The sequence below is a fragment of the Trichosurus vulpecula genome, chromosome 7 (genome assembly GCF_011100635.1).
Source record: "Trichosurus vulpecula isolate mTriVul1 chromosome 7, mTriVul1.pri, whole genome shotgun sequence".
NCBI lineage: Eukaryota > Metazoa > Chordata > Mammalia > Diprotodontia > Phalangeridae > Trichosurus > Trichosurus vulpecula.
The window spans coordinates 2,121,948-2,148,922 of NC_050579.1; the positions used below are offsets into that span (position 1 = coordinate 2,121,948).

The following is a 26,975-nucleotide window of genomic DNA, read 5'->3' on the forward strand; positions in this document are numbered from 1 at the left end:
AATATGAATATGATAACTGGGCTCCTGGCTTCTCTCCCTGCTCCAAATTGTCCTTCGTACAGCCACTGGCCTCTGAGCAGCCTACGCTTCAGCTCAAAAAGATGGTGCGGCAGGGAGAGGCCCGGGCTGGGAATCAGGACAACCTAGGACCGATTTTGCTTTAGACACACATCGGCCGTGTGGCCTTGGGAAAGCAGCCTCCTCTCCCTGGGCCTCAGAACAAGGGGGTTGGGTCAGATGACCTGAGGTCCCACCAGCTCTCTACTTGCGATTGTGTGATCCTTCTGGGGCTCCCTAGCACCTACAAGGTAAGATCCAGACACCACACCCTGTCAGAGACTGCCTCGCACCTATTCTCCCAAACTTATTACACACCGTCCTCTTCACACACCGTGCTCTAGCAGCGAAACTAGAATGCTAGCCGCGTGTTCCCTGAATTCAGGGTGGGCTGGTAATACATGTTTAACAATTGGCTGTCTGGAAAAAATGTACGCAGGATGCACTTTTAGGCTGAATCTGGAATATTAACATTTCACTCATCACTTTCTTAAATCCAGACAATTCACAAGACAGTAAGTCAAGCCCTGATTGTTAGTGTTTGCTGATTTCCAGGGTGTAAATACTCCTGCTGAATGTCACTACTTCCCACCTCTGTGGATTCACGCAGGTCATCCACTTGCCTGGAATGCCTTCCTTCGTTCCTTCGTTCCTTCCTTCCTTCCTTCCTTCCTTCCTTCCTTCCTTCCTTCCTTCCTTCCTCCCTCCCTTCCTTCCTTCCTTCCTTCCTTCCTTCCTTCCTTCCTTCCTCCCTTCCTTCCTTCCTTCCTCCCTCCCTCCCTCTCTCCCTCCCTTTCTTCCTCCTTCCCTCCCTTCCTTCCTTCCTTCCTTCCTTCCTTCCTTCCTTCCTTCCTCCCTCCCTTTCTTCCTTCCTTCCTCCCTCCCTTCCTTCCTTCCTCCCTCTCTCCCTCCCTTCCTTCCTTCCTTCTTTCCTTCCTTCCCTCTTTCCTTCTTTCCTCCCTCCCTCCCTTTCTTTCTTCCTTCCTCCTTTCCTTCCTTCCTTCCTTCCTTCCTTCCTTCCTTCCTTCCTTCCTTCCTTCTTTCCTCCCTTCCTTCCTCCCTCTCTCCCTCCCTTATCCTTTCCTTCCTCCCTTCCTTCCTTCCTTCCTTCCTCCCTCTCTCCCTCCCTTTCTTCCTTCATTCCTCCCTTCCTTCCTTCCCTCTTTCCTTCTTTCCTCCCTCCCTCCCTCCCTTCCTTCCTTCCTTCCTTCCTTCCTTCCTTCCTTCCTTCCTTCCTTCTTTCCTTCCTTCCTTCCTTCTTTCCTTCCTTCCTCCCTCCCTCCCTTCCTCCCTCTCTCCCTTCCTTTCTCCCTTCCTTCCTCCCTTCCTTCCTTCCTTCTTTCCTCCCTTCCTTCCTCCCTCTCTCCCTCCCTTTATCCCTTCCTTCCTCCCGCCCTTCCTTCCTCCCTCTCTCCTTTCCTTTCTTACTTCTTTCCTTCCTTCCTCCCTCCCTTCCTTCCTCCCTCTCTCCCTCCCTTTCTCCCTTCCTTTCTCCCTTCCTTCCTTCCTTCTTTCCTTCCTTCCTCCCTTCCTTCTTTCCTTCCTTCCTCCCTCCCTCCCTTCCTTCCTCCCTCTCTTCCTCCCTTTCTCCCTTCCTTCCTCCCTCCCTCCCTTCCTTCCTCCCTCTCTCCCTCCCTTTCTCCCTTCCTTCCTTCCTTCCTTCCTTCCTTCCTTCCTTCCTTCCTTCCTTCCTTCCTTCCTTCTTTCCTTCCTTCCTCCCTTCCTTCCTCCCTCTCTCCCTCTCTTTCTCCCTTCCTTCCTCCCTTCCTTCCTTCTTTCCTTCTTCCTCCCTCCCTTCCTTCTCAGTATGTTGGAACCCTTTTCTGTTTTCAGGGCTCAGCTCTTGTGCCACCTTCTCTGCAGAGGAAGCCGCCCCCCCCATCCCCCTCCCAGATGAAATGATTCTCTTTTTCCTCACATTCGCCTGGGGCACTTTTGCCCCCTTTCCTCCCTGTCTTCCATTGCATCTGTTTATGTATGTGTATGGTCTAGCAGCCCCAGCAGAATGGCAGCTCTTGGACTAGTGCCCTCTTGTCTTTGCAGCCCCAGGGCCCATCGAGAGGCCTGGCACCCACAGCGTGGGAGAATTACTTGGGACAAAGTAAAGGATAAACTCCTTAAACCTTACAGCCTTTTATCTGAAAGAACCAAAGCTCAACCCTGATCTTGTGACCCACAATCTGTCCTTTTCTGCATTGAGTTACTTAATGTGTCCAATTTGGCCTTGAGGTTGTAAGATCCTAACACAGCTCCTTTAATTCTTCCTCCTATCATGGTGAACATAGAGCGGAGTTTTGGAAACAGGACTTGTTTTCCAAGCCTAGGCCTGGCTGTAGCTCATAGGTTTTCCAGGGGCTTTAAATCAGACCAGAGTTCCTGGGCTGTCCGAGCCAGGTCATTACGATCTTTGGGGTCAATTTCTCACCTTCCCGTGAAGCGTGGCATGGCCGGCGCAGGGCTGTATTGTAATATTCCACCTGCTTTTGGGGATGTCTGATTTCAATGCTATTGGAAACCTGTGGGCCGTGATTGTGTCTAGACTTAGAAAAAGCCACTATTTGTCAAGGGGATGCTGAAGGCCACGTGGCTGGACTGGGCTGGTGAAAGGACTTTGAGCTTTGGTGCCTTGACAAGCAGTCTAGAAAGGCAGAGCTTGAGAAAAGAGTGAGGGGAGAAGACCAGCCCCAAAGCCCAGCACTGAGGCCTCGGGGCCCAGTTCTGAGGAGCAGCTGGAGTTTTCAGGAAGCTGCCCGAGAGGCCGAAGGCCTGCATCCCTCCTCACTGTCCCTTGGCGCTTCTGTAGCTTGGGGTTGTAAGGACTTCTGTACGTGTGACTAAAGGACAGACCTGCTTGAGCACGTTTTGTTCTGAAGCTCTTGGTTCCCTGCAGTGTCCCCGTGTGAAGTTTGTCACACCAGATTTGGGGGAATCTCTGCTCTTACCTGGGTTTCAGGGGGAGCCGCGCTTTCCTGGGAGGAAGCCCAACTTCTGCATTTGGAATGGTGGGGCAGATGGGCCTCCATCTTGTGGGCTTCTTCGACGTCCTCATCGGAGGTGTCCGTGTCAGCGAAGTACTGGACTTGGGGCTGGTCAGTCCCCTCTGTGGAGGAGGAGTGTGTTTGAATTCTATGGGGAGATTCATAGATCTGGAAGTGGGAGGGGGGAGGGACACCCCCCCCCTGCAGTCCCCCTCAGTCCTTACAATCGGAAGACCCCCTCATTTTAGAGGAGAGGAAACAGAGGCCCAGAGGAGTTAAGGGCCTTGCTCAGGGTCACACAGCCGATTCCTGGCTAAGCAGCCCAGGGCCCCCGACTCCAAATCCATTTCTCCATTACCCTGAACCAAGCGGAAGCTCTTAGTTTAGGTAACTGAAACCAAAGGCCTCAAAATTATAATGCCTGAGGTTGACCCCAGACAGGAGATATAAGAAGGCGGCTCTTCCTACTTCCTTACAGGGGTGGGGGGCTATGGATGTGAAACACGGCATATTCCATCAGACTTTTTGGACCCACGGGTTAGTTTTGTTGAACTTCTCCCTGCCCCTCCCCCATCTTTTTTCCTCTGTATTATAAGGGGTAGTTCTCTGGAAGGGGCGAAGGGGAACCGCTGGGAAGTGGGGGTGATGGAAAATCACCATGCATTTATTTTATCCCTATCTTGAACTTCCTTATACCTATTGGTTTACATGCTGTCCCCCCCAGCAGAGTATAAGCTCCTTGAGGGCAGGCACAGGTTCACTGCGGTCTTTGCATCCCAGAGCCTAGCACTGTGCTCAGCACACAGTAGACACTTCACTGAAAATGCAGAATGAGGTGCACATTCTGGACCGGGCCAGCATGGGAATTTGTCTGCTGGAATAGGGTTTTTTTTCCTTAGGGGAACAAAAGATTCAACAGTAGGGGGAGTAGGAGGGAGAGAGAATAAATGTTTGTAAAAAAAATTCAAAAAAGCAAACACAAAAAATACTCTTTGGGTTAAATTGGCCGACTGAATTTTACGATTGCTTTAACGTACACAGACCTGTATTGGTCTAGCTGAGCCTCATAGCATCTGGGGGAGGGAGGCTCCACAGAGGAGGAGACTGAGGTTCAGAGCTCAGAAGGGTTACATGTCTCCTAAGGACTGGGGTGGCATTCGCACCCGGCTGTCTCCTGACTCCAAGTCCGGCACAGGGTCACAGGTAGAGAAGTACCGGGCTTTCTGAGCTGGCAGGAGCTCAGAGGCTGTCTGCCCTCCTGGCAATCCTTCCCTTACGAAGAGTAGAGACTTCTGTCAGGCCCTTTGGATTCTGAGTTGGCCCCTTCGCTGTTGACAAACCCAGCTCCTGCCATGGGCTGCCTCTGTGGGCTGAGCTCAGGTCACAGACCGGTCCCGTGACATCTGGAGGGTGCCCCTGTGCCCACACCATGATGTTCCCAAAGCGGGTCATAGAGGAACCCAGGACCACAGGATCACAGCACCAGGGTGGGAAAGGACTCCCACTGACCATGGAACCCGTGCCCTCATTTTGCAGATGTGTAAACTGAGGCTCAGGGATGATGAGGTTATAGAAAGGGATTGAGAAGAGACTCCAGAGGTCATCCCACCCAATCCCTTCATTTTATGAATGGGGAGACTGAGGCCTGGAGAGGACCAACCTCGGGGGCCTCTAGTCTGGCCCCTTCCTTTATAAACTGAGGCCCAGAGAGTTGAGGGGACTCACCCAAGGTCACACAGGCTGTGCCAGAATTGGAACCAAGCTCCCTGACCCCAAATCTCATGCCCTTCCCACTAGCGCCCACGTCCTCCCTGTGCCAACTGTAGGCTTCGAGGATCCAGCCCTGCATGGCAGATGGCGGCAGTGAACAGAAAAGGAAAACACGAAGGGGAGGGAGGGGGCAGACTGTGCTTCAGGGTCCTGTACCAGGATTTCCCAGCGTGCCATGGTCGGATGATGCCATGAGAGACGGCTTAGTGAGCAAAGGCTCAGCTTCTGCCCTGAGCCCATTGACTGAAGAATTGAGAGTGGCCACAAACTGCTGGGCTCAAACCCCCAGCCCTTCCCCAGGTAGGGGTGGGGCTGGGGTGAGCAAGCCTCTCAATGCCACAGATTGGATGAGGAGCAAACAGAAACGGAGCTGGAGGCAGCTCTTGTACATGCACTAAGTGGGACTGAGGGCCTCTCGGTGAATGGTTCTGTATGGATGGAGCGTTAGGGGGCCACATCCCTGGAATCTATGGCATGGGGGGCTGAGGATTGCTGGAAACTTAGCTGAGATTGTGGGATGATACTTTTTGATTGGGGAGAGACCTCAGAGGTCATCTACTCAATGAACAGAGTCAGGATCAAATAGCACACAGTAGGCGCTATATAAATGCTTATTTCCTCCCCTTCTCTCATATTCAACACTCTCATTTTATAGGCTGAGACTTTGCCCTGACATCAGCTCCACACTGATCTCTTTGCTGGGATGGGTCACTGTGGGCCCAGTAGAACTGACCCCTTTTCCAAAGGTAGACTTGAACCCGGCTATCACACTCCCTGCTGACCCTCCTTTTCTCCAGGCTAGCACAGGTCCCGTTCCTTCCACGTCTTGTGATCTGACTTAGAATCTTGGCCCTTCCCCATCCCAGCTGCCCTCCTCTGGATCCTCCAGCCGGTCACCACCCTCTCGGGATTGGGGGACCCAGCAATGAGCACAGCCAAGACCCCATACAGCTGGCCCCTCAGAAGGAGGCTTGTTCCCAGAATACCTTTCCTGTTTAGTGACTGGGCATGTCAGAACACTCACCAGGCATCATTCTCCCAGGGCCAGCCATCTATGGCACTATCCCTCTCCCCCAGCCCAAATGGTGGCTCGTTTCTTGAATAGAGAATGGACTTTTTGGACTGATGGGGGATTTCATCAGTGTTGGAGGTTGTAGTGAAATCCCCCTGTCCATGCAGGTCAACTGTCCCTCTGTAACTCATTGGTCTCAAAGTTACCTGGAGGGGAGGCCCTGAGAGGTTAGGGGACTTGTCCAGGGCCACACAGCCTCACTGAACCCTGAGTCTTCTGACTCTGAGGTTGGCTTTCTAGCCATTCTAATATAGCACCTCATATATTCTTAGAAACATCGAAAAATAGCTTAGGGGGAAACAGAATGAATCCATCCCAGCAGGGATGCCAAAAGGGGGTGCAAACCCAAGAGGGGCCTGCAGGTCAGTGCCTCTCTGCTACAGACCACCTCCACTCCCAGGCAGGACCCTGAGGCTTACCAGGGCTGGGCTTTCTTTCCAGGCTGGAGTTGAAGGGCAGGGAGACCTCCGGGCTGCTGTATCCCTGCTCTTTGAGAAGGTCCTGGGCCTCTGGGGAGAGGCTGGCATCGGGGATGAAGGCATCCTTCTGGGAGGCAGCTTCCTCATGATCAGCATGGGGAGCATCTGAGAGGGTCTGCAAACAGGCCTCATAATTAGGAGGGTGAGAAGCCATGGCCCCCCTCTGGGAGGCCCCCCACCCCCTGCCCAATCTTAATTCATTTGATGGGGATGAATCAACCAAAAAGCCATGGAGAGTCTACAGAGCAAACAGTCATCAGGCTTTGATTCAAAAGATCATTGTAGGAGAAAAGGTTCAGAGATGGAGGGAAACTCAGAGGTGGTTTTACAGAGGAGGAAGCAGGCTCTGCAAGGTCCAAAGAGGCAGACTTTGAACCCAGGTCCCCTCCCTCCAGACCAGAGCTTTTCTCACTGCCCCTCCCTGCCGGAGACACATCAGGACACTGGCTTATTCTTAGAACTCAGAACACACTTTCAAGTGATTGTTCAAAAAATTAACTAACAGGATCCCTAAAAGCACCCTCTTATTCTGTATGTGTGCCCCTTCCGAGGCCTGATGGGGGCAGTTTTGTTTAGGCGCAGCAGGGAAGGAAGGCCCCTGCCGAGGGACAGAGGCTTGCGATCTGGTCCAGTGGAGGGTCTGATCACAAGGTGAAGACCGGAGTTCTTTGAAGTGAAGGATCTGAGGGTTTCTCAGCATCTCTGTTCTCATGGGGCTTGTCAAGAGCCAGAGGGAGAGCAGAACTGACCTTTGCCCCTGAGATAAATCTAGTTATGACTTTGGTGGGAGCCGGTGCTGGTGGGGACAAGAGCACGGATCCTGGTGAAGGAATCCAGATTCAAATCCTGACTCTGCTCTAATACTCACCCCCTCAATGGATCTCACTTTGCTCCTTTATTAAAAAAAAGGTGGGGGGATGACCATGAAGATGCCCCCCAAGGCCCCTTCCAGCTCTGAACCTATAGAGCTATTCCCTGCCTTTAGGGAGCTTATAGTCTATGGTAGGGAGCCAGAGTGAGCACAGGGATGTGGGAGGGGTCAGTGACAGCTTGGGGCGGGGTGGGGCTGGGCCTTGTGTCTGAGGATGCCCATGCTGGAGCAGGCTCCACCCTCCCCCCTCTCACCCCCTGCCATGGTGAGACACTCTAAGGGGTGGGTGTGCTGCTGCCAGGGGGCTCAGGCAGGAGCAGAGGCGCAGAGGGAAACCCCTGCCCCTCCCCCAGTACCTGAAGACTGTCCAGGGTGCTTGGTGCTGGAGAAAGCTGCAGAGACTGAGGACAAGACTGAGCAGAGCAGTCTGAGTCGACTTCAAAGTCAAACGGGTGAACTGACAGCAGCCGCTTTTCCTTAGAAGGGGATGGCGGGTGGGAGAAAGGGAAAAAGTCAAGGGCATCAGCATCCACTGTGAGGGTCCAGCGTCCACTGGGGGGGCCAGCATCCACTGCAGGGTGCCAGCGTCCACCGGGGGACAGCAGCATCCACTGAGGGGTGCCAGCGTCCACTGTGGGGCACCAGCATCTACTGAGGGGCACTAGCATTCAATGCGGGGCACCAGCGTTCACTGGGGGCACCAGTGTCCATCGTGGGTCACCAGCGTCCACTGTGGGGCACCAGTGTCAACTGGGGGAGGGGGGACAGCAGCATTCACTGCAAAGCACCAGCATCCACCAGTATTCACCGTGGGGCACCAGCGTCCACTGGGGGGGGCACCAGTGTAGGAAGCAATGGCACCTCGCACCCAGCTCATTTCTCTGCCACCCTTCCTTAGCTAATGAAGTGCCATCCAAATGGCCTGTCCTGGCCATGGGGGAGGGCAGCTGACAGTGGGGATGTGCTGGATGCCAGGAAAGAGACTGAAAATCTAAGGATCTTGCTTCTTATTGGCTGGGACTTGAGACAGAGGAGCCATGTCTCTGTAAAAACCGAATGCTTAGGCATGCTCATGTCTGGTGCCACCGGAGGAGGGGGAGCCTGCGGAGGGGACTTCCAGGTATGTGGTGGGGGCCCGTGGGCTGGGTCTGCTGCATAGACCTTAGTGGTGATAGCTGACACGTCTACGGGATCATAAGGCTCTCAAAGCACTTTGCTGATACTGCAATGCTGGCATTCGCTTTACAAATATGGTCTCCCTTGACCCTCACGACGACCCTGGCAGGGCGGTGCTGTTATCCCCCTTTGCAGTTGAGGAAACTGAGGCTAACAGGGTTCAGTGACTTGCCCAGGGTCCCTTGGTTAGTGGAGCTGTGTTTGGATTCGGATGCCCCCGCCGCTGTCCATGGTGCCCCTGGTACATTAGCTCAGCTGACGGCCACAGCAGTGGGGAGGGAGATGCCAGATGGAGCATGCCCCAAGTCCATCTCACTCACCCTTCACAACAACCTGGCATGGGGGAGCTGCAAGGGTCTTACTGCCATTTTACAGAGGAGGTGACTGAGGCTCCAAGAGGGCAGGGTCTCAGAGCTACTCGACAGCCCAGCCCTTCAGAGTCCTTAGCGAGTCTTTACTGTAGAGGCCTCGCCCAAAGGCTGCTCTAGGGTGGGCACAGTTTGGAGTTAGATCACTCACTCACTGTGTGACCCTGGGCAGGGACTGTGCTTCTTTGGGCCTCAGTTTATCTAGCTGCAAAATGAGGAGGGTGGGCTAGATGAGCTCTAAATCCCAGAGCTCCAAAGGCTCACTGAGCATTAGGAGGGGAAGGGGCTGGAGCAGACATTCTGGTCTGCCCCAGGCTGGGACCAGAGCTGGTGTGGGCCGTGTTTGCTGAGTTGGCTCTGGACTTCTGGTCACTCTGGCCTCACTATCTGACCTCTCAGGGTGGAGAATTCAGAACTGGAAACTCCTGTGACCCTCAAGGGCACCCAGATGGTGACCGGCCCCACCTGCAGGGCACCAGTGATGTAAGAGAAGGGACCTTAGGGAGGGAAGGAGGGACAGGGACAGCGGGACACTCACTCTGCTGAGGTGCTGAGCCTCGGTGCCACCCAGAGCTTCATCTTCAGATGTCTGCTCGCTTTCCCCGCTGCCTCCAGTGGGAGAGAGCTGTGCTCCACCTGTGATGGATGGGAGACTGGCTACAGCATTGATTTAGAGCTGGGACGGACCCTAAGGGTCATCGGGTCCAACCCCTACCTTCGAGAGATAAGGCCAAGGGGGCTGGGTGACTTGTCCAGTGTCACACCACCACTGAGTGCTGAGGCAGGCTTTGAACTCAGATCTTCCTGACTCTGAGTCCAGTACTCTGTGCACTATCCCTCACTCCCTCGGGGAGCCACAAGTGTGCATGGGAGGATAATGAAGATGGGTTGATTCTCAATGAAGTATCTGTGTTTACTGAGAATCCCATGGATATAACACTAGAGTCCAATTTGACCCACCCTTCCTTCCTTCCTTTTTTCATTCTTTTCCTTCCTTCCTTTCTCTCTCCCCCTCTCTTTCTTTCTTTTCCTTCCTTCCTTCCTTCCTTCCTTCCTTCTTCCTTCCTTCCTTCCTTCCTTCCTTCCTTCCTTCCTTCCTTCCTTCCTTCCTTCCTTCCTTCCTTCCTTCCTTCCTTCCTTCCTCCTTCCTTCCTTCCTTCCTTCTTTCCTTCCTTCCTTCCTTCCTTCCTTCCTTCCTTCCTTCCTTCCTTCCTTCCTTCCTTCCTTCCTTCCTCCTTCCTTTCTTCTTCTTTCCTTCCTTCCTTCCTTCCTTCCTTCCTTCCTTCCTTCCTTCCTCCCTCCTTCCTTCCTCCTTCCTTCCTTCCTTCCTTTCTCTCTCTCTCTCTCTCTCTCTCTCTCTCTCTCTCTCTCTCTCTCTCTCTTCTTTTCTTTTTCTTTATAGGTGGAGTCTATTTGAGCCCCATGCCCCTTCAGGGTTCTGGTTAGTTCCTTGAAATTTGGGTAAGAGTGTAAGAACTCCAGCCAAATAACTGCCCAGAGCACTTACTGTTCACATCTGGCAGGCTGTAGGATCTGTGCTGAAGACCTGGAAGCAAGGGGAGAACATTGAGTGAGGAACGAATGAGACGTGGGGATGCTTAGAAGACCTTCAAGGCACATCTCTAGGTTATTTTTCTTTATCGTCATCATCATGGCTGTCTTGGTCATTGTCGCCGTCAGCAGCAGCAGCATTCTCTGGAGAAGACAGCGCTAGGTGCCTCGGTGCATAGGGTAGAACTGGAGTCAGAAAGACCCGAGTTTGAACCTGGCCTGAGACGCTTGCTAGCTTGAACAAGTCTGCCTCAGTTTCCTTTCCTGTAATATTGAGGTCCTAAGAGCACCTTCCTCCCAGGTTCTTGGGAGGATCACTTAAGATAATGCCTAGAAAGTGCTTTGAAAACCTGAGAGAGCTAGACAATGGTAGCTATCAGGGCTTTATAGGACTCAAAGCCAAGTCTTCCTGAGTCTGAGGCTGGCTCTCTAACTACTACCCCACACTGCCTCTTCTGGCATGAAGGCCTACACACGCCTGTTCTCAGACATTGGCCGTCATGCTTCTCCTTCTGTAAGGGAGGTTCATTGGTGTACTGGGGAGGTGCTGACCCTGGAGGCAGGAAGACCTGGATTCAAATCCTGCCTCAGATATGTACTAGCTGTGTGATCCCAGGCAGCTGACTTAGCCTTTCTGAGCCACACTTTCTTCCTCTGTAAGAGGAGATGGTTGGACCCGAACGCCTCTGCGTGGCCTTCCTGCTCTATCTTGGATCCAACCAGAGAACTGTGCTCTGGAGGCAGGATGCTCAGCTCTCCAGCCCGGCCCTTAGCTCTCACGGTCTCCTCTGGGGCCGGAGACAAGGAAGCCTTGCTGGGTCAGGGGAGAAAGATACCAAGAGGCTTCCATTGCACAATGCTGCCACCTACTGGTGGAAAGTGACCTCAGCTCTGTTTGTAAGATCATAGATGAGGGGACCTCCAAAGCCTTTTAGTCTGACTCCCTCCCTCCATTTTACAGATGAGGAAACAGAGGCTGGTGGAGGTTAAATGACTTGCCCGAGGAGTCGCCCCCACTGGTGTTTAGGAACAGGGAATGATTCTACTACTCGATTCCCTCTTGTTATTTACATAATTTTTGTCTTAATTAATTCTTTATTATTAGGAGACTGCTAGATGGCACAGTGGCTAGAGTGGGGAAGACCAGAGTTCAAATCAGGCTTCAGGTGCTTCCTAGCTGTCACTTAACCTGTCTGCCTCAGTTTCCTCATCTGTAATAATAACACCTACATCCTAGGGTAAGATGCTTGTTCCTATTCTCTCTCTTTCTCTCCCATTGCGATCTCGCGATCTCTCTCTCTCTCTCTCTCTCTCTCTCTCTCTCTCTCTCTCTCCCTCCCATATTCTCTCTTTCTCTCTTCCATTTTCTCTCTTTCTCCCTCTCCTCTTTCTCCCATTTTCTTTCTCTCTCTCTCTCCCCCCCATCTGTGGGGGCTCCTGCTATGATATGCATAATTTGATAACCTAGGGCAGTTCATATTCAATCTGGGAAAAGTAACCAGGGGCTCCAGAGGCAGACTAGCCACTAGTTGTCCCAGTGAAGGTTACAGTTCATTGAATGCAGAGAAGACCAGGCTCTGAGAACCTCTAACACCTTCTCCCCACCCAGTCTACCAAACTCTTACCTAAAGCAGGTGAGCTCCCGTGTTCAGGCTGCAACCTTCCATAGAGAGAGCGCATCACTTTGGCGCTACCAAAATGCTTAAACCTTGCTTTCACATGCTTGTAGTACCAATCGAGGGAGCCGGTTTTCACAACTCTGCCAAAGGAAAAAAAGACATCCTTGTGAACCAGGGAGTTAATGCCAAGGTGTGCAACCACGCGTACAATACAAGCACCCAGCTTTTCTTCTGAGGTCATCTCTCCATTTACTATGCTTTGATGCCTTTCACAACAGCCCCACTATCCAAAACCTTGATAGTTCAGAGATCTCTGATGTCATCAACATTGGTGCCCTCTCACAGACCCAGATAGTGACTCCTCCATGACTTAGTCACGGATCATTTTTCAGAATGGTTCTTACTGAGAAGTTTGCCCCCCCTGAAGCTAGGATGAGAATGAGCCGCTGCTAGGCTGGTCTTCCCACAACAGGGAGGGAGTGTGCCCTCAGCCCCATCTAAAACCTTTGCAGCCTGTTACAGAGACTGTATTCTCCTGCCACAGCTCACCTCCATGCCCCATGAGGACCCCACCAAGGATTTCAGCAGAAGGATGAAAGTCCCAGCTTACATTCCTATAGGACTTTAGAGATTACAAAGGACTTTTTTCACTACAACCCCATGATTTTTGGTGGAGTGGGAGAAAAACCAACCAAACCAACCCCACATTTGAGTGAGTCCCTTGGAAAGAGAGTATGGTGTATTGAACAGAACTTTGTATTTGGACTCCAAGGCTCTGGGTTCAAATCCTGGCTGTGCCATTGGCTCCCCATATAAACTTGGACAAGTCCCTGGTCCTCAGGTTCCATTTTTTGTAAAATGAGGAGGTTGGATTCATAGGTTCCCCAAGCAGGTGATACCACCCCTTGGGGGGCACTGGAACAATAGGGATGGCAATAGCCTCGAGTGCAATTGGGAGGCATTGAAAAAAAATAAGGGGGCAGTGGAAGCATAAGGAAAGAAAAGAACATTTTGGAAAACCATTCATAAGGGTTTCATCTGTTGTGTAACAGAACTGAAGTCATAGTGATTACATCATTTTACAAATAAATGCACAAAGTGCAAGTTAAAGCCAGTCGGCAGTCAAGTCCACTGACAAGTCTTAACAAGCAAGTGTCGGCAGGTGAGTGTGTCCAGCATTGTTGGGAAATCAGGCATACATCGACAGGAATATGTGCATGTCATGACTTGTTTACAATGTGATACTACAAAGTTACATCAAAATTTCAATGCAGGAAAAAATTATGTATTTTTTGAAATTATGCAAATTGAAAAATTGTTAAAGGGTTAAAGAAAGTAGATTTCTAGGGGAGGCTCTGAGTAATTTTTTTTTGAAAAGGGTAGGCCAAATAAGTTTGGGAAATTCTGGATCAGATGATCTCTGAGACTCTCAATCCTTGAACTTTGTAGGTTGCATTATAGGAAGGTGAGGAAGTGAGGCTCAGAAAGGAAATGACTTGCCCAAAGTCACACGACTGAAGTTCTGTATCATGGCCAGTTCTCTGCAGACTCCCTGATAATAACTCAGAACCCCGCAGACGAAGCGCTTTCCTTACAGACCTCCTGCCGGTGACACTGACTTGGGATAACAAACAGAGGCGGCTCCTCCAGCGCTGCCCCGCTGCTCGTCCCACAGCGCCCTCACCTGGCCAGTCGGCACGGGTCGCAGACCCAGCCTTGCTCTCGCCGGTTGTAGCTGCCGCACCTTTTGCAGGTGTACAGGTGACAGTCCAGGCACTGCCGCCTGCTGTTGACCAGGAAGCGGTAGGGCTGGAGGCAGTGTCCGCAGTGGGTCTCGTTCAGGTGAGCCTGGTCTGAAAGCAGCTCCTTCTTCGTGTTCTCTTTCTGGATCTTGCCCTTCAGTTCCCTTAGGGAAGTGGCAGAAAAGAACAAAGTGGCACGGGAGGAGACTGAGGCCTGGCTGTGTAAGTAATGCTAATGAGAGGAGCTGGGGGCTCATGCCCAAGGATGCGGATTCCGTTCTAGCTCTGTCCTGATTAATCTGCGGGGCTCCCCTTGCAGGGCTTGCAGGGGCTGGGCTTCAGAAGGGCTTTGCAGAGAGTAGGCATGTGCCTCAATAAAGGCTTGGGCTGATTGGCTTAAGGAGAGTTTGTAGATGGGCTGTGGGTCAGTGAATATCGCTAAATGTCGGTGCACAGTGCCTTGCATATATACAACACGTAAGCTCCCACCTTAAAGCAGGAAGGGCCTCAGAGACCACCTAGTTCCACCCCCTCATTTTATGGCTGAATTAAAAGCCTAAAGCCCAGCTCAGGTAACACTTTTAGAATTGAATTAAAGGAGGAGTGAGGTTTAGGAGGAAGAAAGGATGCTGGATCTGAGGTGAGCAGAGGGGAGGGGGGTGAGAGAAGAGTGTGAAAGAAGATGAGGAAACTTGCCCAACATTGGAAGAAAGCCCAATGTCTTCCCATGTTTTCTCCCAGAATCTGCCTTCCTCACTTGGGTGAATGGGGGTTGGAAAGGATGGAGGGTTCAAAAAATGGAACAGAAAAGAAACCTGGGAAGGAGGAAGAGGATGGACTGGTCTCCTGCCTCTTCCGCTTCCCACCTCAATGATTCTGGCAGGTCCCTAACCTTCTGGGGCCTCAATTTCCTTATCTGTAGAATGGGGGGGGGGAGGAATAGGACCTTTTGTTCATTCTTCCCTCCTTAAGACTCAATGACATTCAAACTCCCATAAAGATGGCGGGTGGTAGTGGTGGTGGAAGCCAGTGCCAGTGAAGTCCGAGCCCAGGCACGTCCTGCTCAGCTGGTGGCAAAGTGAAGAGAGTTCCCGGTCTGGAGTCAGAGAAATCTGAGTTCAAATCCTGCTTTAGTTAGATACTAGCTGTGACCTTGGGCAAGTCACTCTACCTATCTGCCTCAGTTTCCTCACGTATAAAACGGGGATGATAATAGCACCCTCCCTGTAAGGTTGTTGTAAAGATCAAATGAGACATTTGTAAACAGAGCCTGGTTCTGTGCCTAGAACATAACAGGTGTTCTACAAATGTTGATGCCCTGAGCACTCACTGGTCTGCCGGTATCTCATCACCAGATGACTAGCCCTTTGCAGCTTGGTTCATCTCTAGGGGACACATTGTTTTGGACCACAGGAACTTATCGGGATGATCAATGGAGGTAGAGGGGAGGTCACAATCCTTATATGTGGAGGGAGAAACCATACAGGGATGTCACAAAGCCTGGAAGCAGGCTCATGGGATCTTGGAGCAGGAAGGGGGCTCGGCAGCTGCCTGGTCCAGTTCACACCCATCTCACTTTTTCAGTTTCCATTGTCGTGAAGGGTTTTCTTTATGTTGAGCCAAACTTGGAATTTCTGCCACTTTTGCTAAGTCATTGAGTCAGCAAGCCTTTTTAAGTGGCTACTGTATGTGGCAGGTTCTACATGACAGCCCTGTGTAGCCGTACATCTCCCAAATCTTCTCTTGTTTGGGCCAAATACTCCGAGTTATTTTCATGGGTCTAAAGCTACCTATTTGTCCCGGTTCCCCGCTCCTGTATTTCTAATGCAGCACGTTGGGGACCTGAAGTCAGGAAGACCAGGGTTCAAGTCCCACCTCCGACATGGGCAAATCATCCCTTAACGTCTCTGAGCCTGTTTCCTTATCTGTAGAAAGGGCGTAGTAACTGCCTAGATAAGGAAGTTCGAGTTGACTTAAGGTCAGAGAAAGCCGTCACGCCCTGGGATCCTAGGGAAGGGGTTTCTGAGAAGCAAGAAGCCATCTGCAGCAAGCGGGTGCTGACCCACGGGTTGGGATGCCCCGGATGGCTCTGACTAAACCCTAGGAGATTCTGAGGCTGATCTCTCAGCCCTCAGCCACCATCTTCGCCTCAGGGAAGGCGGCTGACTTCCCTTTCCAGCTCACATTGTGTTTGCTCAGCCCCAGGCCTGGCTCCCTGGAGGGCTCAGCGCTGGGCAGCTCCAACCCTGAGCAAGCCATAGTCTATTTCTGTCCCATGATGGAGGTTCTGTCTGAGCTTATCTGCGGAATCCCTGCCTGTTTGTAGTGACTCCCAAGCCTCTCTCCTCTTGTTTGCCTAACAAGGTAAGGTTAGCCGGTGTGATATTTAGCTTGTGGGCTGGGGCCTTTAAAGAAGTTGATTTCCTTTCAGCCTCCTCTAGACAGGCCCTGCCTATGTCTATCCACCACTGACACTCCATCTTGGAGCTCCCTCTGAGACTCAGGGATGTGGGCAGAGCAAAGACTTTTATAACCAAAATGACTGCACCAAGTGTGCCTGGAAATTTCAACCATCTTCCAAGATATTGGGATGAAACTCTGATCTCCTGAATGTGGGGCATTCAAAAATCAATCAACAAGCATTTATTAGGCACTTACTGTGTGTCAGACACTGTGCTGGATCCTAGGGAAACAGAGAAAAGCCAAAAAAAATACACTTGTATTGAGCATGTACTTGAGGAAGGAATGAAAAGGTATGGGAGGCCAAAGCCTGATACAGCAGAAAGAGTCTTGGGTTCAAATCCCAAGCATGCCTAGGTGACTGGGAGGAAGTCATTTCATCTCACTAGGGTGTTGATTTTCTCCTGTATAAAATGAGGAATGGGAGTGGGGGTAAGGGTGGACTAGATGCCCTCAGGAGCCCTAGTTTCTAATGGAGGGGACAGCATATACATAAATAGGTACATGCAATATACACAGAGAGCACATGAGAGGTCAAGATAGCGGCGAAGGCTCTTGGAGCTCCAGGCAGGGCCTGGAATGGTGAGCTTGAGCTGAGTCATTGACGGTTGCAGGAGGGTGACTCATCCTGGCCTTTTCATCCTGAGTGACTCCTGCCCAGGCCCTCCCACGATTCCTTCACCAGGAGTCCACCCAATGTGTTGGGTGGGGATGGCAGGAGGCCTCTAGAGCTTTGGACATTGCATGGTGTGCTGCCCATCACTTGGGTACATTGAATATGCTGAACCCTGCCCCCCTCCACCGCGCCCCTCTCTGTTGGCCTTTGGGATTCTCTGCAGAATGTCACGTTCCAAGATTCAGGGCATTGCCAGAAGACGGCTGATGTCAGAAAGGTGGGGGTTATTTCAAGGAGAAAGCCTGGGTCCTTAAAAGCACCGGCCTGTTTCCCCAAAGCCATCCAGCCCATTCTCTACCTCCCATTGAATTGCCACCTGCATGAGATATTTAGGAGAATAATTTCCATTTCCATTGAGGACAGACTGAAGGAAGGGATGACTAGATGTGGGCCAAACTACCTATTAATATTATCTATATTTTATTGTATTTTCATTTTATTAAATATTTCCCAATTACATTTTAATCTGGTTTGGCCCCCACTTGGGGGCTGTGTGTTTGACACCTCGGATGTAGTCCAACTTCCTCATTTTACAGATGAGGAAACTGAGGCTCATGGAGATGAAATCACTTCCCAAGGCCACAAAGTCCATGTTACAAGTGAGATTTGAACCCAAGACCTCTGACTACAGAGCAGGGGTCTTTCTGCTGTCTTAATACATGCTTATTAAGTACCTATTATGTACCAGGAACTGAGGATACAAAAGAAAAACTAGTTCCTGTCCTCCGGGAGTTTCCATTCTCCTGGGGCAGGGGGAGGGCAGAGGGAGGGCCGGGGACAGGATTCCCCACATAAACAGAAAACTGGAGACAAAATCCATGACCAGATTTCTTACTCCAATCGCTCTTCCTCCTTCTTTCGAAGATCAAAGTCTCGCTGAACCACCTCCCACACGTGCTTGGCCTCTTCATCCGTCAGCGTGGAGAGATCCAGCTTTCTGCCCATTGCTGCTGGCGGGTCAGGACAACACCCTAAGTGTGACAGAGAAGGCAATCAGCCAAAGGGGAGCCCAGCCAGCCGATATTCAATTCAACTCAATCGTTCTCAACAAGCCCTTCAGTCATAGGACCCTAGAACTGAATGGAACCCCAGAGGCCCCCAAGTCCAACCTCTTCATCTTACAGGGGCTCAGAGACAGAAAAGGACCTGTCCAAGGTCACATGGGCAGAAAGTGGTGGGACAGAGATTTGGACCCGGTGGAAAACATCTCTGACTATGGAGTCCAGAGGTGGTGAGGTGAATTATCCAAGGACTATGTAAATATGAATCGACGAATTTATTTTTCAGTTTTTTGTTTACATTTCTCATTGGAGGTAGGGATGGTGGGAGGAAACAGATTAATTAAAAAAATTGCTACTTAGAAAGAAGAAAGAAATGTTGTGGCTGAAAGATTCCATATTCAGGAGGAGGAGCATCTCCAAACTTAGCTGGTCTGGTCTTTGACAAGAGAACTACAGCCCATTACTGGGTCTGTGTTCAAAAGGCACACACACACACACACACAGATACACACAGACATATACACACAGAGGAATATGATCACAGACAAACACAGACTCACAGACACACACAAGACACAGACATACACACAGAGGAACAGGATCACAGACACACACACAGATACACACACAGACACACACAAGACACAGACATACACACAGAAGATTATGATCATAGACACACACAGACATATACGGAGGAATATGATCACAGACACACAGAGACACAGACACAAACAGAGGAATATGATCACAGACACACACTCAGACACACACACACACACATACACAAAGAGGAATATGATCACAGACACACACATGGAGAGGAATAGGATCACAGACACACACGGACACACACACAGACACATACACAGACACACATACACATAGAGGAATATGATCACAGACACACACAGACACAGACACACACAGAGGAATATGATCACAGATACACACACACAGACACACAGACACATAGAGGAATATGATCACAGACACACACATGCAGAGGAATAGGATCACAGACAGACACAGACACAGACACACAGAGGAATATGATCACAGACACACACAGACCCAGACACACACAGAGGAATAGGACCACAGACACAAACAGACATACACACAGAGGAACAGAATCATAGGTTCCTAGACTCGAGCTAGGAGTGAACTTTGAGACTCTCATCCAACTTCCTAGGCTCAATCAGTCAGTCAGCAAGTTTGAAGTATTTACTCTGTCCTTGGTGCTGAAGATGCATCAAACAGTCCTTGCCCTCTGGGAGCTTATATTCTAATGGGGGGGGGAGTCAACATGTTGACAGAAAAATATTGATATATTTTAGATACCCAAGAAGTAGGTGGTTTTGGAGGGGAGGTGCGAGCAGCTGGGTGGGGAGGGGCTCATGCTGGAGCCAAATCCTGAAGGAAATCAAGGATTCTTCTCTTCATACTGCCATCACCTCTACCACTACCAGGCATTTCTAAAGCATTTTAAGATCCACAAATCACATGGTCTCATCTGAGCCTTACAACAGCTCCAACAGCTAAATCCTATGGGCATATACCTTCATTTTACAGGTTGAGAGAACTGAGTGTGTGTGTGGGATATTGCATAGGATTATGTAGGTAGTAAGTTGTGGAACCAGGATTCGAACCCAGCTCTCAGCCCAGAACTCTTCCCTTCTACCATGAATCCAAAAACCGTTAGTGAAGGGTGGACAATAAATCCAAAACCTCAATGCAAACTGGAGGATGTGGTGATATTTGAACAGTTTAAAAAAATCTTCCTTCAGAAACCAGTGGGTCTTTCAAGTCTACCAGGGCAAGCTGAATGCCCAAGGGCTGTGTCTGAAAGCACAAAGAGGCATCACACTGGAATTGTTGGCTGTGAGAAGGGTCATGTGCTATCCCTGCTGGGTTTGGGTTGATGAGGGCGAAAGTTGGAGGATGGAGTCCATTAGACATGGCTGATTCTAATGGGCTCAGCTGCTGTCATAGGGTTTAAAGTCATACTCCTGGCAGGAGCCTGATGGAATAAGCAGTGAATGATTTCTCAAACCAACTGGATAACAGAGAGGTCTAGCTCTGGGGACTGAAGGCCTTCCTTAATGCAGTCCACAGCTGGCTGCCATTTTGTGTCAAAGCAATCTATAGTTACTGGTCTGTGAACATATTGTACCTGCCAGTAGAATGTAAACTTCATGAGGTCGGGGTATTTGTATCTTCAGTGCCTAGTATGGTGCCTGGTACATTGTAGGAACTTAAATGCTTAGAGCAGCTAGGTAGTGTAGTGAATACTGTGATGGCCCTGGAGTCAGGAAGACTTATCTTCCTGAGTTCAGATCCATCCTCAGAAACTTATTAGCTCTGTGACCATGGACGAGTCATTTAACCCCATTTGTCTCAGTTCCTCATCTGTAAAATGATCTAGAGAAGGGCATGGCAAAGCACTCCAGCATCTCTACCAAAAAAACCCAACAACACCCAAATGGGGTCATGAAGAGATGGACATGACTGAAATGACTGAACAACAGCAAATTAATGCTTGTTGATTGGTTGACAGGGTAAGTTACAAATCTTTCTAAAAGGGATTGATCAGAGTTTAGCCTGGAGAATCAGGGGAGGGCATGAGAGCAATTTTGGACCATTTCAAAGTCTGTCAAGCAACAGAGGGATTGTCCTCATTCTGCTTGGCCCCAGAAGGGAGGACAAAGAGCAAGGGGCTGAAGAGTAAAGAGGTAAGTTGAGCCTTTATGGAAGGAAAAGCTTGCTCCTGATGAGGAGAGCTGATCTAGGGTGGAATGGCCTCCTTGGGAGGGAGTGGGGAGGGGGAGGGGGCTCCCTTTCCTTGGAGGTCCAGAGGAAGAGACTGGACTAGGATCGCTGGTCAGAGATGGGGATTCCTAATCAGGGCCAGGTGGAGCCAGATGGCTCCTGAGATCTTCCCCAGCCTCAAGACTACCAGTTTTCACAGTCCTTACATAAACTTACTGGGAAAGTCTTCCCCCGGGGAATCCAGCCTGGGCAATAGGGGAGAGTATTGGAGGGCTTTCAGGGTCTTTTTCCCAGGCCCTTTGAGCAGGTGGACTTTCCGAGCCTGACACTAAGAATCCTCAGAAATGGGAACATGACCCCTCCCTCCCCCCTCCATGGAGAGCCCTTTTTCCATTCTGGATTTCAAGGTTGTTGTTTTTTTTTTTTTGGTTTGTTTTTTGCTTAGCCGAACCCACTGACCAAAAATATTCTCTACGAAAATGTTAATCAAACAATCTCTTTTCTAGATCTTGGACTTCTGGATTCAAAGCTGGAATAGTCCTCAGAGACCATCTAGTCCAAACTTCTAGATTGACAAATGAGGAAACTGAGGCTCGGGGGGGGGGAAGGAATTTGCCCAAGGTTACACAAGTAATAAGTGACAAAATGAGGATTTGGACTCATAGCCACTGCTTCCCAGGGCAGTCCGTTCTCCCTTCTACCTCTTCCCTCAAATTGTTTTACCAGGAAGATGGACAAAACTAGCTCTTACCAGCTGGAAACTGCCCATCTCGCTCTTCATGGCCAGCATGATAAGTCACCTTTGGCTGCCCAGAGCCCAGTTTCCTTTATAAACCTCCTGGAGCCTGCAGGTCACGGCAGACTTCCAAGTTCACGGGCTAACCAGTCTGACTGCCCTGAGCACCCAAGGCCAACTTCACAAACAACACTGTTTTATGAGCAGTGTTTGGGTGGGGAGGAGGGTTGGTATGCCACAGGTTTCCAACTTCTCATGTAAGGTTCAATTGGGTTCTCAGATGGAAAAAAGTCTTTCCAGATGCCCCCTAGAGCAAAATGAATGGCTGTTTTTCGATGGAACAAAATGCCCTCTTCCTCATAAAAAGAACAGGGGTGGGTTTTTTAAATTTTTATTTTTCCCATCTTGCCCTCTCTTCTGAAATATTTAAGCTCACAGTGAGGGCATTCATTAACATCAAAGCAACACAGTATACCCTAATTTTGGGAAGAAACAAACAAACAAACCCAACCATGACCATCAGCTGACTTAGCTGTTCTCTCTTTTACTGTACCTTGGAAAGGCCAAACCCCAAACCTCATACGGAAAAACAAAACAAAACAAAACGTGGCTCCTAAGAATAAGACAATCAAAGTCAGGTACAGTAATCCCTCACTTATTCAGGGCCCCCCAAGAACCAATCGCTTAACAAGTATTTATTTATTGAGTTCTTCCGAAGTTCCATGTGGCACGCTAAGCCAATGCAAGACAAGAAGACACAATCCCAGGCAACTGTCTAGAACACAGCCAAGATCCAAAGAGTAAACAAGAAGGGGCTTCTGAGCCTAAATCAACATCACAGAATTAGTGCACGAAAGCTTGTGCTCTATAGATTGATTCTTTGGAGAACCCCAGAGCTCCTCTCTCAGATCCTACTTACTCTTACTCTAGACATAATTCTAACAAACCTGGTTGTCAGTCCAGCCACAGGGAGAAAAGGAGACTACCTAGAAATCCACTTGCTAGTAAGGCTCCTATATATCCCCTTGTGGCTTCTTCGCCCACAGCAGATTAGTGAAACTGCTGCTGGAGACAGTGAAGGAAGAAGCAAAAACCACATCGAAAAGCAGATGGGAGAGCTCAGAAAACCAAGCAGTCTACATGCCTTCAGGCCAAGGACTTGAAAAGTAGTTATGTTTCTCTCACAACAGACTGCTTGGTCTGGAGTCAGGAAGTCCTGGGTTCAGATTCTGCCTCAGACACTTACTGTGTGACTCTGGATAGGTCACCCAACCCGTCTGGGACTCAGAATGAAGATGGAAGGGCTGGCTGCCCCAGCTCCGAAGATGCCCGAGGTCGGGGATTCCTTGGATCCCCTCTTTGTTTGCATCCTCACTGCTCCCCTTCTATTGGCTCTTTCTCTGACCCCAAGCAGCTCAGCTGTCTCTAACCTTAGGAAAGAAAGGTTTCTCTTTCTCCCTTTTCTCTCTCATTGTCTTCACTCTCACATTTACACTTGCCTCTCACTCTTCACTCCTTCCTTAGCCCTTGGCCATCTGGCTTCTACCCCATTCTGAAGCTGCTCTCTCATAGGCTGCCTGGGGCTCCTTGCTGGGGAGGGGGTGGGGGTGAGGCCTGAGGAGGAAGAAGGCAAAGGTGGAGTTGGTAACTCACTGCGGTCTGCAGAGGCACGGCGGGGGTGGGGAGTCTAAATCCAAAAGGCAGAGATGAGTGGGCAAGGCCGTGTTGAAGAAGTGATGTTAGGAGGTCTGCATGAGATTGGGAAGTGGACAGCAGGAAGGAGCAGGGAGCTGGCTGACCACTTGTAGGGCTCTGACAGGAATCTGCTGGGGCCAGCTCCAACCAGCTCTCAAGAGCCAATTGTTAAATTTTCAGCATGCATGCTCATACCTCTGAAATCAGCAAATGCTACAAATCAGGGTTTGACTTATTATTTTTTGCTTGTCTAGACTTAAGAAAGTGGAGAAAATATTAATAGAGCAGATTAAGCTTAATAGTGTCATGTAGTACTTTTTTGGGGGGGAGAGGAGAAAGCTGGCTGTTAAAAATTTATCAATACACCCTGGATCTCTTTATCACCCCAAAGCCATAGTCCAAACGCCCCTGGTCTGGCATTTGATGCCCTCCAACATCTGATTCCAAACCCACCTTCCCAGCCTTATCTCACATTCTAGCAAAACCAGAGTCCTCCCTGTCCCCCAGAAATGCTACTTTTTTCCCTTCTGTGCCTTTGCTCTTCAGCATCCCACCTCTCCCTCAAGAGCTGGCACAGGTGGTGGAAAGAGAGCTGTGTTTGGACTCTGGGAACCTGGCTTTACTTCCTGGCCATCTCGAAGGATAAATGATCACCTTGCAATAGCCTGCTTGTTGGTCTTCCTGCCCCAAGTCTCTCCCCACTCCAGTCCATCCTCCACTCAACTGCCCAAGAGATCTTTTTAAAGCCCAATCTGACCAGACCACCCCCATCCCTAACTCAATAAACTTCACTGGCTCCCTAGCACCCCTAGGATCAAATAGAACATCTTTTGTTTGGCATTTAAAGCCCTTTCCCACCTGGCCCATTTTCCCAGTCTTCGTGTACTTTATTCCCCTTCATGCAGTCTGCTTTTTGCACATGTCAATCCATTGATGAGCTCCATGCCTTTCATTGACTTTCTCCCATACCTGTATATTCTTCCTCCTTCCCCCCATCTCTTTGAATGCTGAATTTCCCTCTAGACTCAGCTTAGGTGCCACCTTCTTCATGAAGCCCAGTCTTCTAGGACCCCCTCTCCCCCATCACCTCGCACCTAATTTGCATTTATTTGATGTATACTGAATGCCTTTTGAGGGCAGGAATTGTTTCATTTCTTTCTGTATCCCCATTGCCTAGCACAGTGCTTGGCACACAGTAGGTGCTTAATAAATGCTTGTTGTTTGAGTATGTTAGAAAGCTAGGCAATAAAGTACAATATTTCCCCGCTGCCAACACCAGGATTTGGTGTTCTCTTACTGCACATAATTTTGAACGAAGCCTTCGTTCCCAGGAACGGTGCAAACAGCTGTAGCAATCCTATTGTCCACAGCCAGGACAAAGAGCCATTGTCTTTGAGCACGGGTGGGTGTCACTGTCTCAGATATCATGTGAGTGGAGTGAAGTGCTTCCCTCCTTTTCTGCTGGACACGTCAGTGAGTGTGCCGGAAAGGAGCTCAGAGGTCTAACCTGCCTCTCCCGAAAACGTCCCAGATGAGTGGTCATCCACCGAGTCCCAGAATCACAGATTTTGAGGACTGGAAGGGGTCTCAGTGGCTTTTAGTCTGACCCAGTCCTGAACAGGAAGCTCTCTGTAGTATCCTTATAGTATCCTTATATCCTTGTAGTATCCTCCACCCTCTTCTTGGAGACTCCAGGGAAAAAGCACCAGCGGCCTCCCAAAGAGGCCCAGGTGGGTTGATCTGCAGCAGCTCTAACTGTTGGCAAGACCTCAGCCTAAGTCAGCCGCTTTGCAACTAACTGTTGGTTCTGCCCTCTGGGGCCAAGCAGAGCAAAGCTAACCCTTCCTCCATACTACTGTGTCCTCTCTGAACCTTTTCTTCCAAAGGCTAAGCGTCCTCAACCCTTCCATGGTTTCTCATATGACACAGACCCCAGGCTTTCCCCATCCTGGCCACTTACTCCAGATACTCCCCAGAGGGTCAGTGCCCTTCCTGAACTATGGGACCCAACATTGAACACAATTCCCCAGAGAGGTTTTAATGAGGGTGGAGTGATGATAACAGTCTCCACTAACATAGTGTTTTAAAGTTTGTAAAGCGCTTTAGAGGCATTCTACCATTCGAGACTTGCAACACTCCTGGGGAATGGGGTCTATGTGTGCTATCATTTCCATTCTACAGATGAGGAACCTGAGGCTCAGAGAAGGAAATGAGGGAAAGAGTTTGTTTTGGTTTCCTGACACATTAGATAGTGACTTCCTGGGGCAAGGGGCCATCCCACTCTTCATCGTTGGAGGTGTCTTCCTGAGTCCGGGTCCAGTGCGCTATCTGTTCCCTAAGCCTCTCTTGCTTTCAGGAAAATGGGACAATTCCCTCCTTAGTCAGTCCTGATTATCGTATCTCTCTTGAGACTGCTAAAAAACAAATTTCTAGAAATTATCTCATGGTCATGAGGTTCCTGAGCAAAATAATCTTTTCTTCCTCATTCCTCTGCTTGAATTTAATCATGCTTTCACTTCCTGAGATTGGCAGTCATCTCTGTTTGTTTAAAGAGCAGCTGGGGGTGGGGCAGAGGTAGGGCCCAGGGCCACCCAGCAGGGGGGCCCAGGACAGTTTGCACACAATTAAATACCAAGGAGGCAAATACAGATCATTGGCTTTCACTGGATAGCTTAAAATGTACTTTCTCTCTCCCCCTTTGAAAAAATCAGCGATTAAAAATGGCTGGTAATTCGCATAGAGTTTAAGGAATGATGAGGAAAAAAATAGTTTTTGCTGAAACGTTGGTTTAGAATTAAATTCTATCTCTTGTCTTTCCTTGATTGTAAGAGAAATTTTGATCTGACCTTGGTAGGAGGTACGTTCTTGGCCAGCAGAAATTGGGGAGCAAAGCTCTGTTGGCAAGTCCCCCTGAGACCTCCCACCCCCTCCATGTAGCCTCTGACTAGAAATGGAGGGGAGAGTTTCTCTGAGTCATTCTCCCTACACGGGTGGAGATAAGGGAACCCAGGGTGCCGATCTTACAGCCATCCCTGATTGGGGCGCGACAGTTTTAGAAGGATGCTGATAATCTGGAGAGTCACTCGATGACGACAAACAAGATGGTGACGACTTTGAGTTCACTGGAAGGAACTTTGGGAATCTGACCTACCCCCACCCTTTTTTAGGGTCACCCAGCTAGCGAGTGTCTAAGGCAGGGTTTGACCTTGAGTCTTGCTGAAGTGAAGATCAGTGTTCTCTCCATGGTTCTCTACGTGTGGTATGAGGAATGATGGAAAAACTGGAGAGATTTAGCTCGGGAAAGAGAAGACTCTAAGATGAAGACGCTGAGGGCTTTCCTAAGACCCTCTGTGACAAAGTCTTCATTAGCTGCTTCACTGATTTTTTTTTCCACAGTAATATTTCAAATGGGAAACATATTTCTGTGGGCCACAGGATCACAGATTCAGACCCAGAAGGGCCCTCAGAATCATTCATTTAATATAGCCTTTCAATTTTACAGATGTGGAAATGAAGCCTGGACAGTTAAAAGCAGCCTGTCTGAGGCCACACAGGTAGTGAGCGGCAGGCAGATACAGGATTCAAATCCAGGTCCCCTGACTCTGAATCCACCACTCTTCCTCTGCAGGCTGGTGGGAGGGTCCTCTGGGGATGGGAGGAGGAGGAGGAGAAGCAGCAGAAATTTTGTCCCTTGTATTAAAAAACCAACTGTGTGAGTTACTAGAGAGGGTGATATGGTCCAGTGGAAAGAGGGATGCATTTGGAACAGAGGTTGCTGCTGTTTGGTTGTTTCAGTCGTATCTGATTCTCTGTGACCCCATTGGGGGTGTTCTTGTCAAAGACCCTGGCGTGGCTTGTCATTTCCCTCTTCATCCCATTTTACAGACAAGGAAACTGAGGCAAACAAGGAGAAGTGACTTGCCCAGGGTCACACAGCTAGTAGGTGTTTGAG

At 49.8% G+C, this 26,975-nt stretch overlaps 1 protein-coding gene across 1 annotated transcript in view; it reads right to left on the bottom strand.

Moving 5' to 3' along the window:
- The window catches only part of MLPH (melanophilin), a gene marked incomplete at its 3' end in the record, with an annotated part of 58,855 nt that overhangs the window by 27,131 nt on the left and 4,749 nt on the right, over positions 1–26,975 (bottom strand). The window contains 8 exon segments of the mRNA XM_036768050.1: positions 3,000–3,157; positions 6,297–6,471; positions 7,584–7,703; positions 9,310–9,407; positions 10,279–10,317; positions 11,948–12,081; positions 13,626–13,847; positions 17,655–17,790. Coding sequence (XP_036623945.1) covers positions 3,000–3,157; positions 6,297–6,471; positions 7,584–7,703; positions 9,310–9,407; positions 10,279–10,317; positions 11,948–12,081; positions 13,626–13,847; positions 17,655–17,764 — 1,056 coding nt within the window.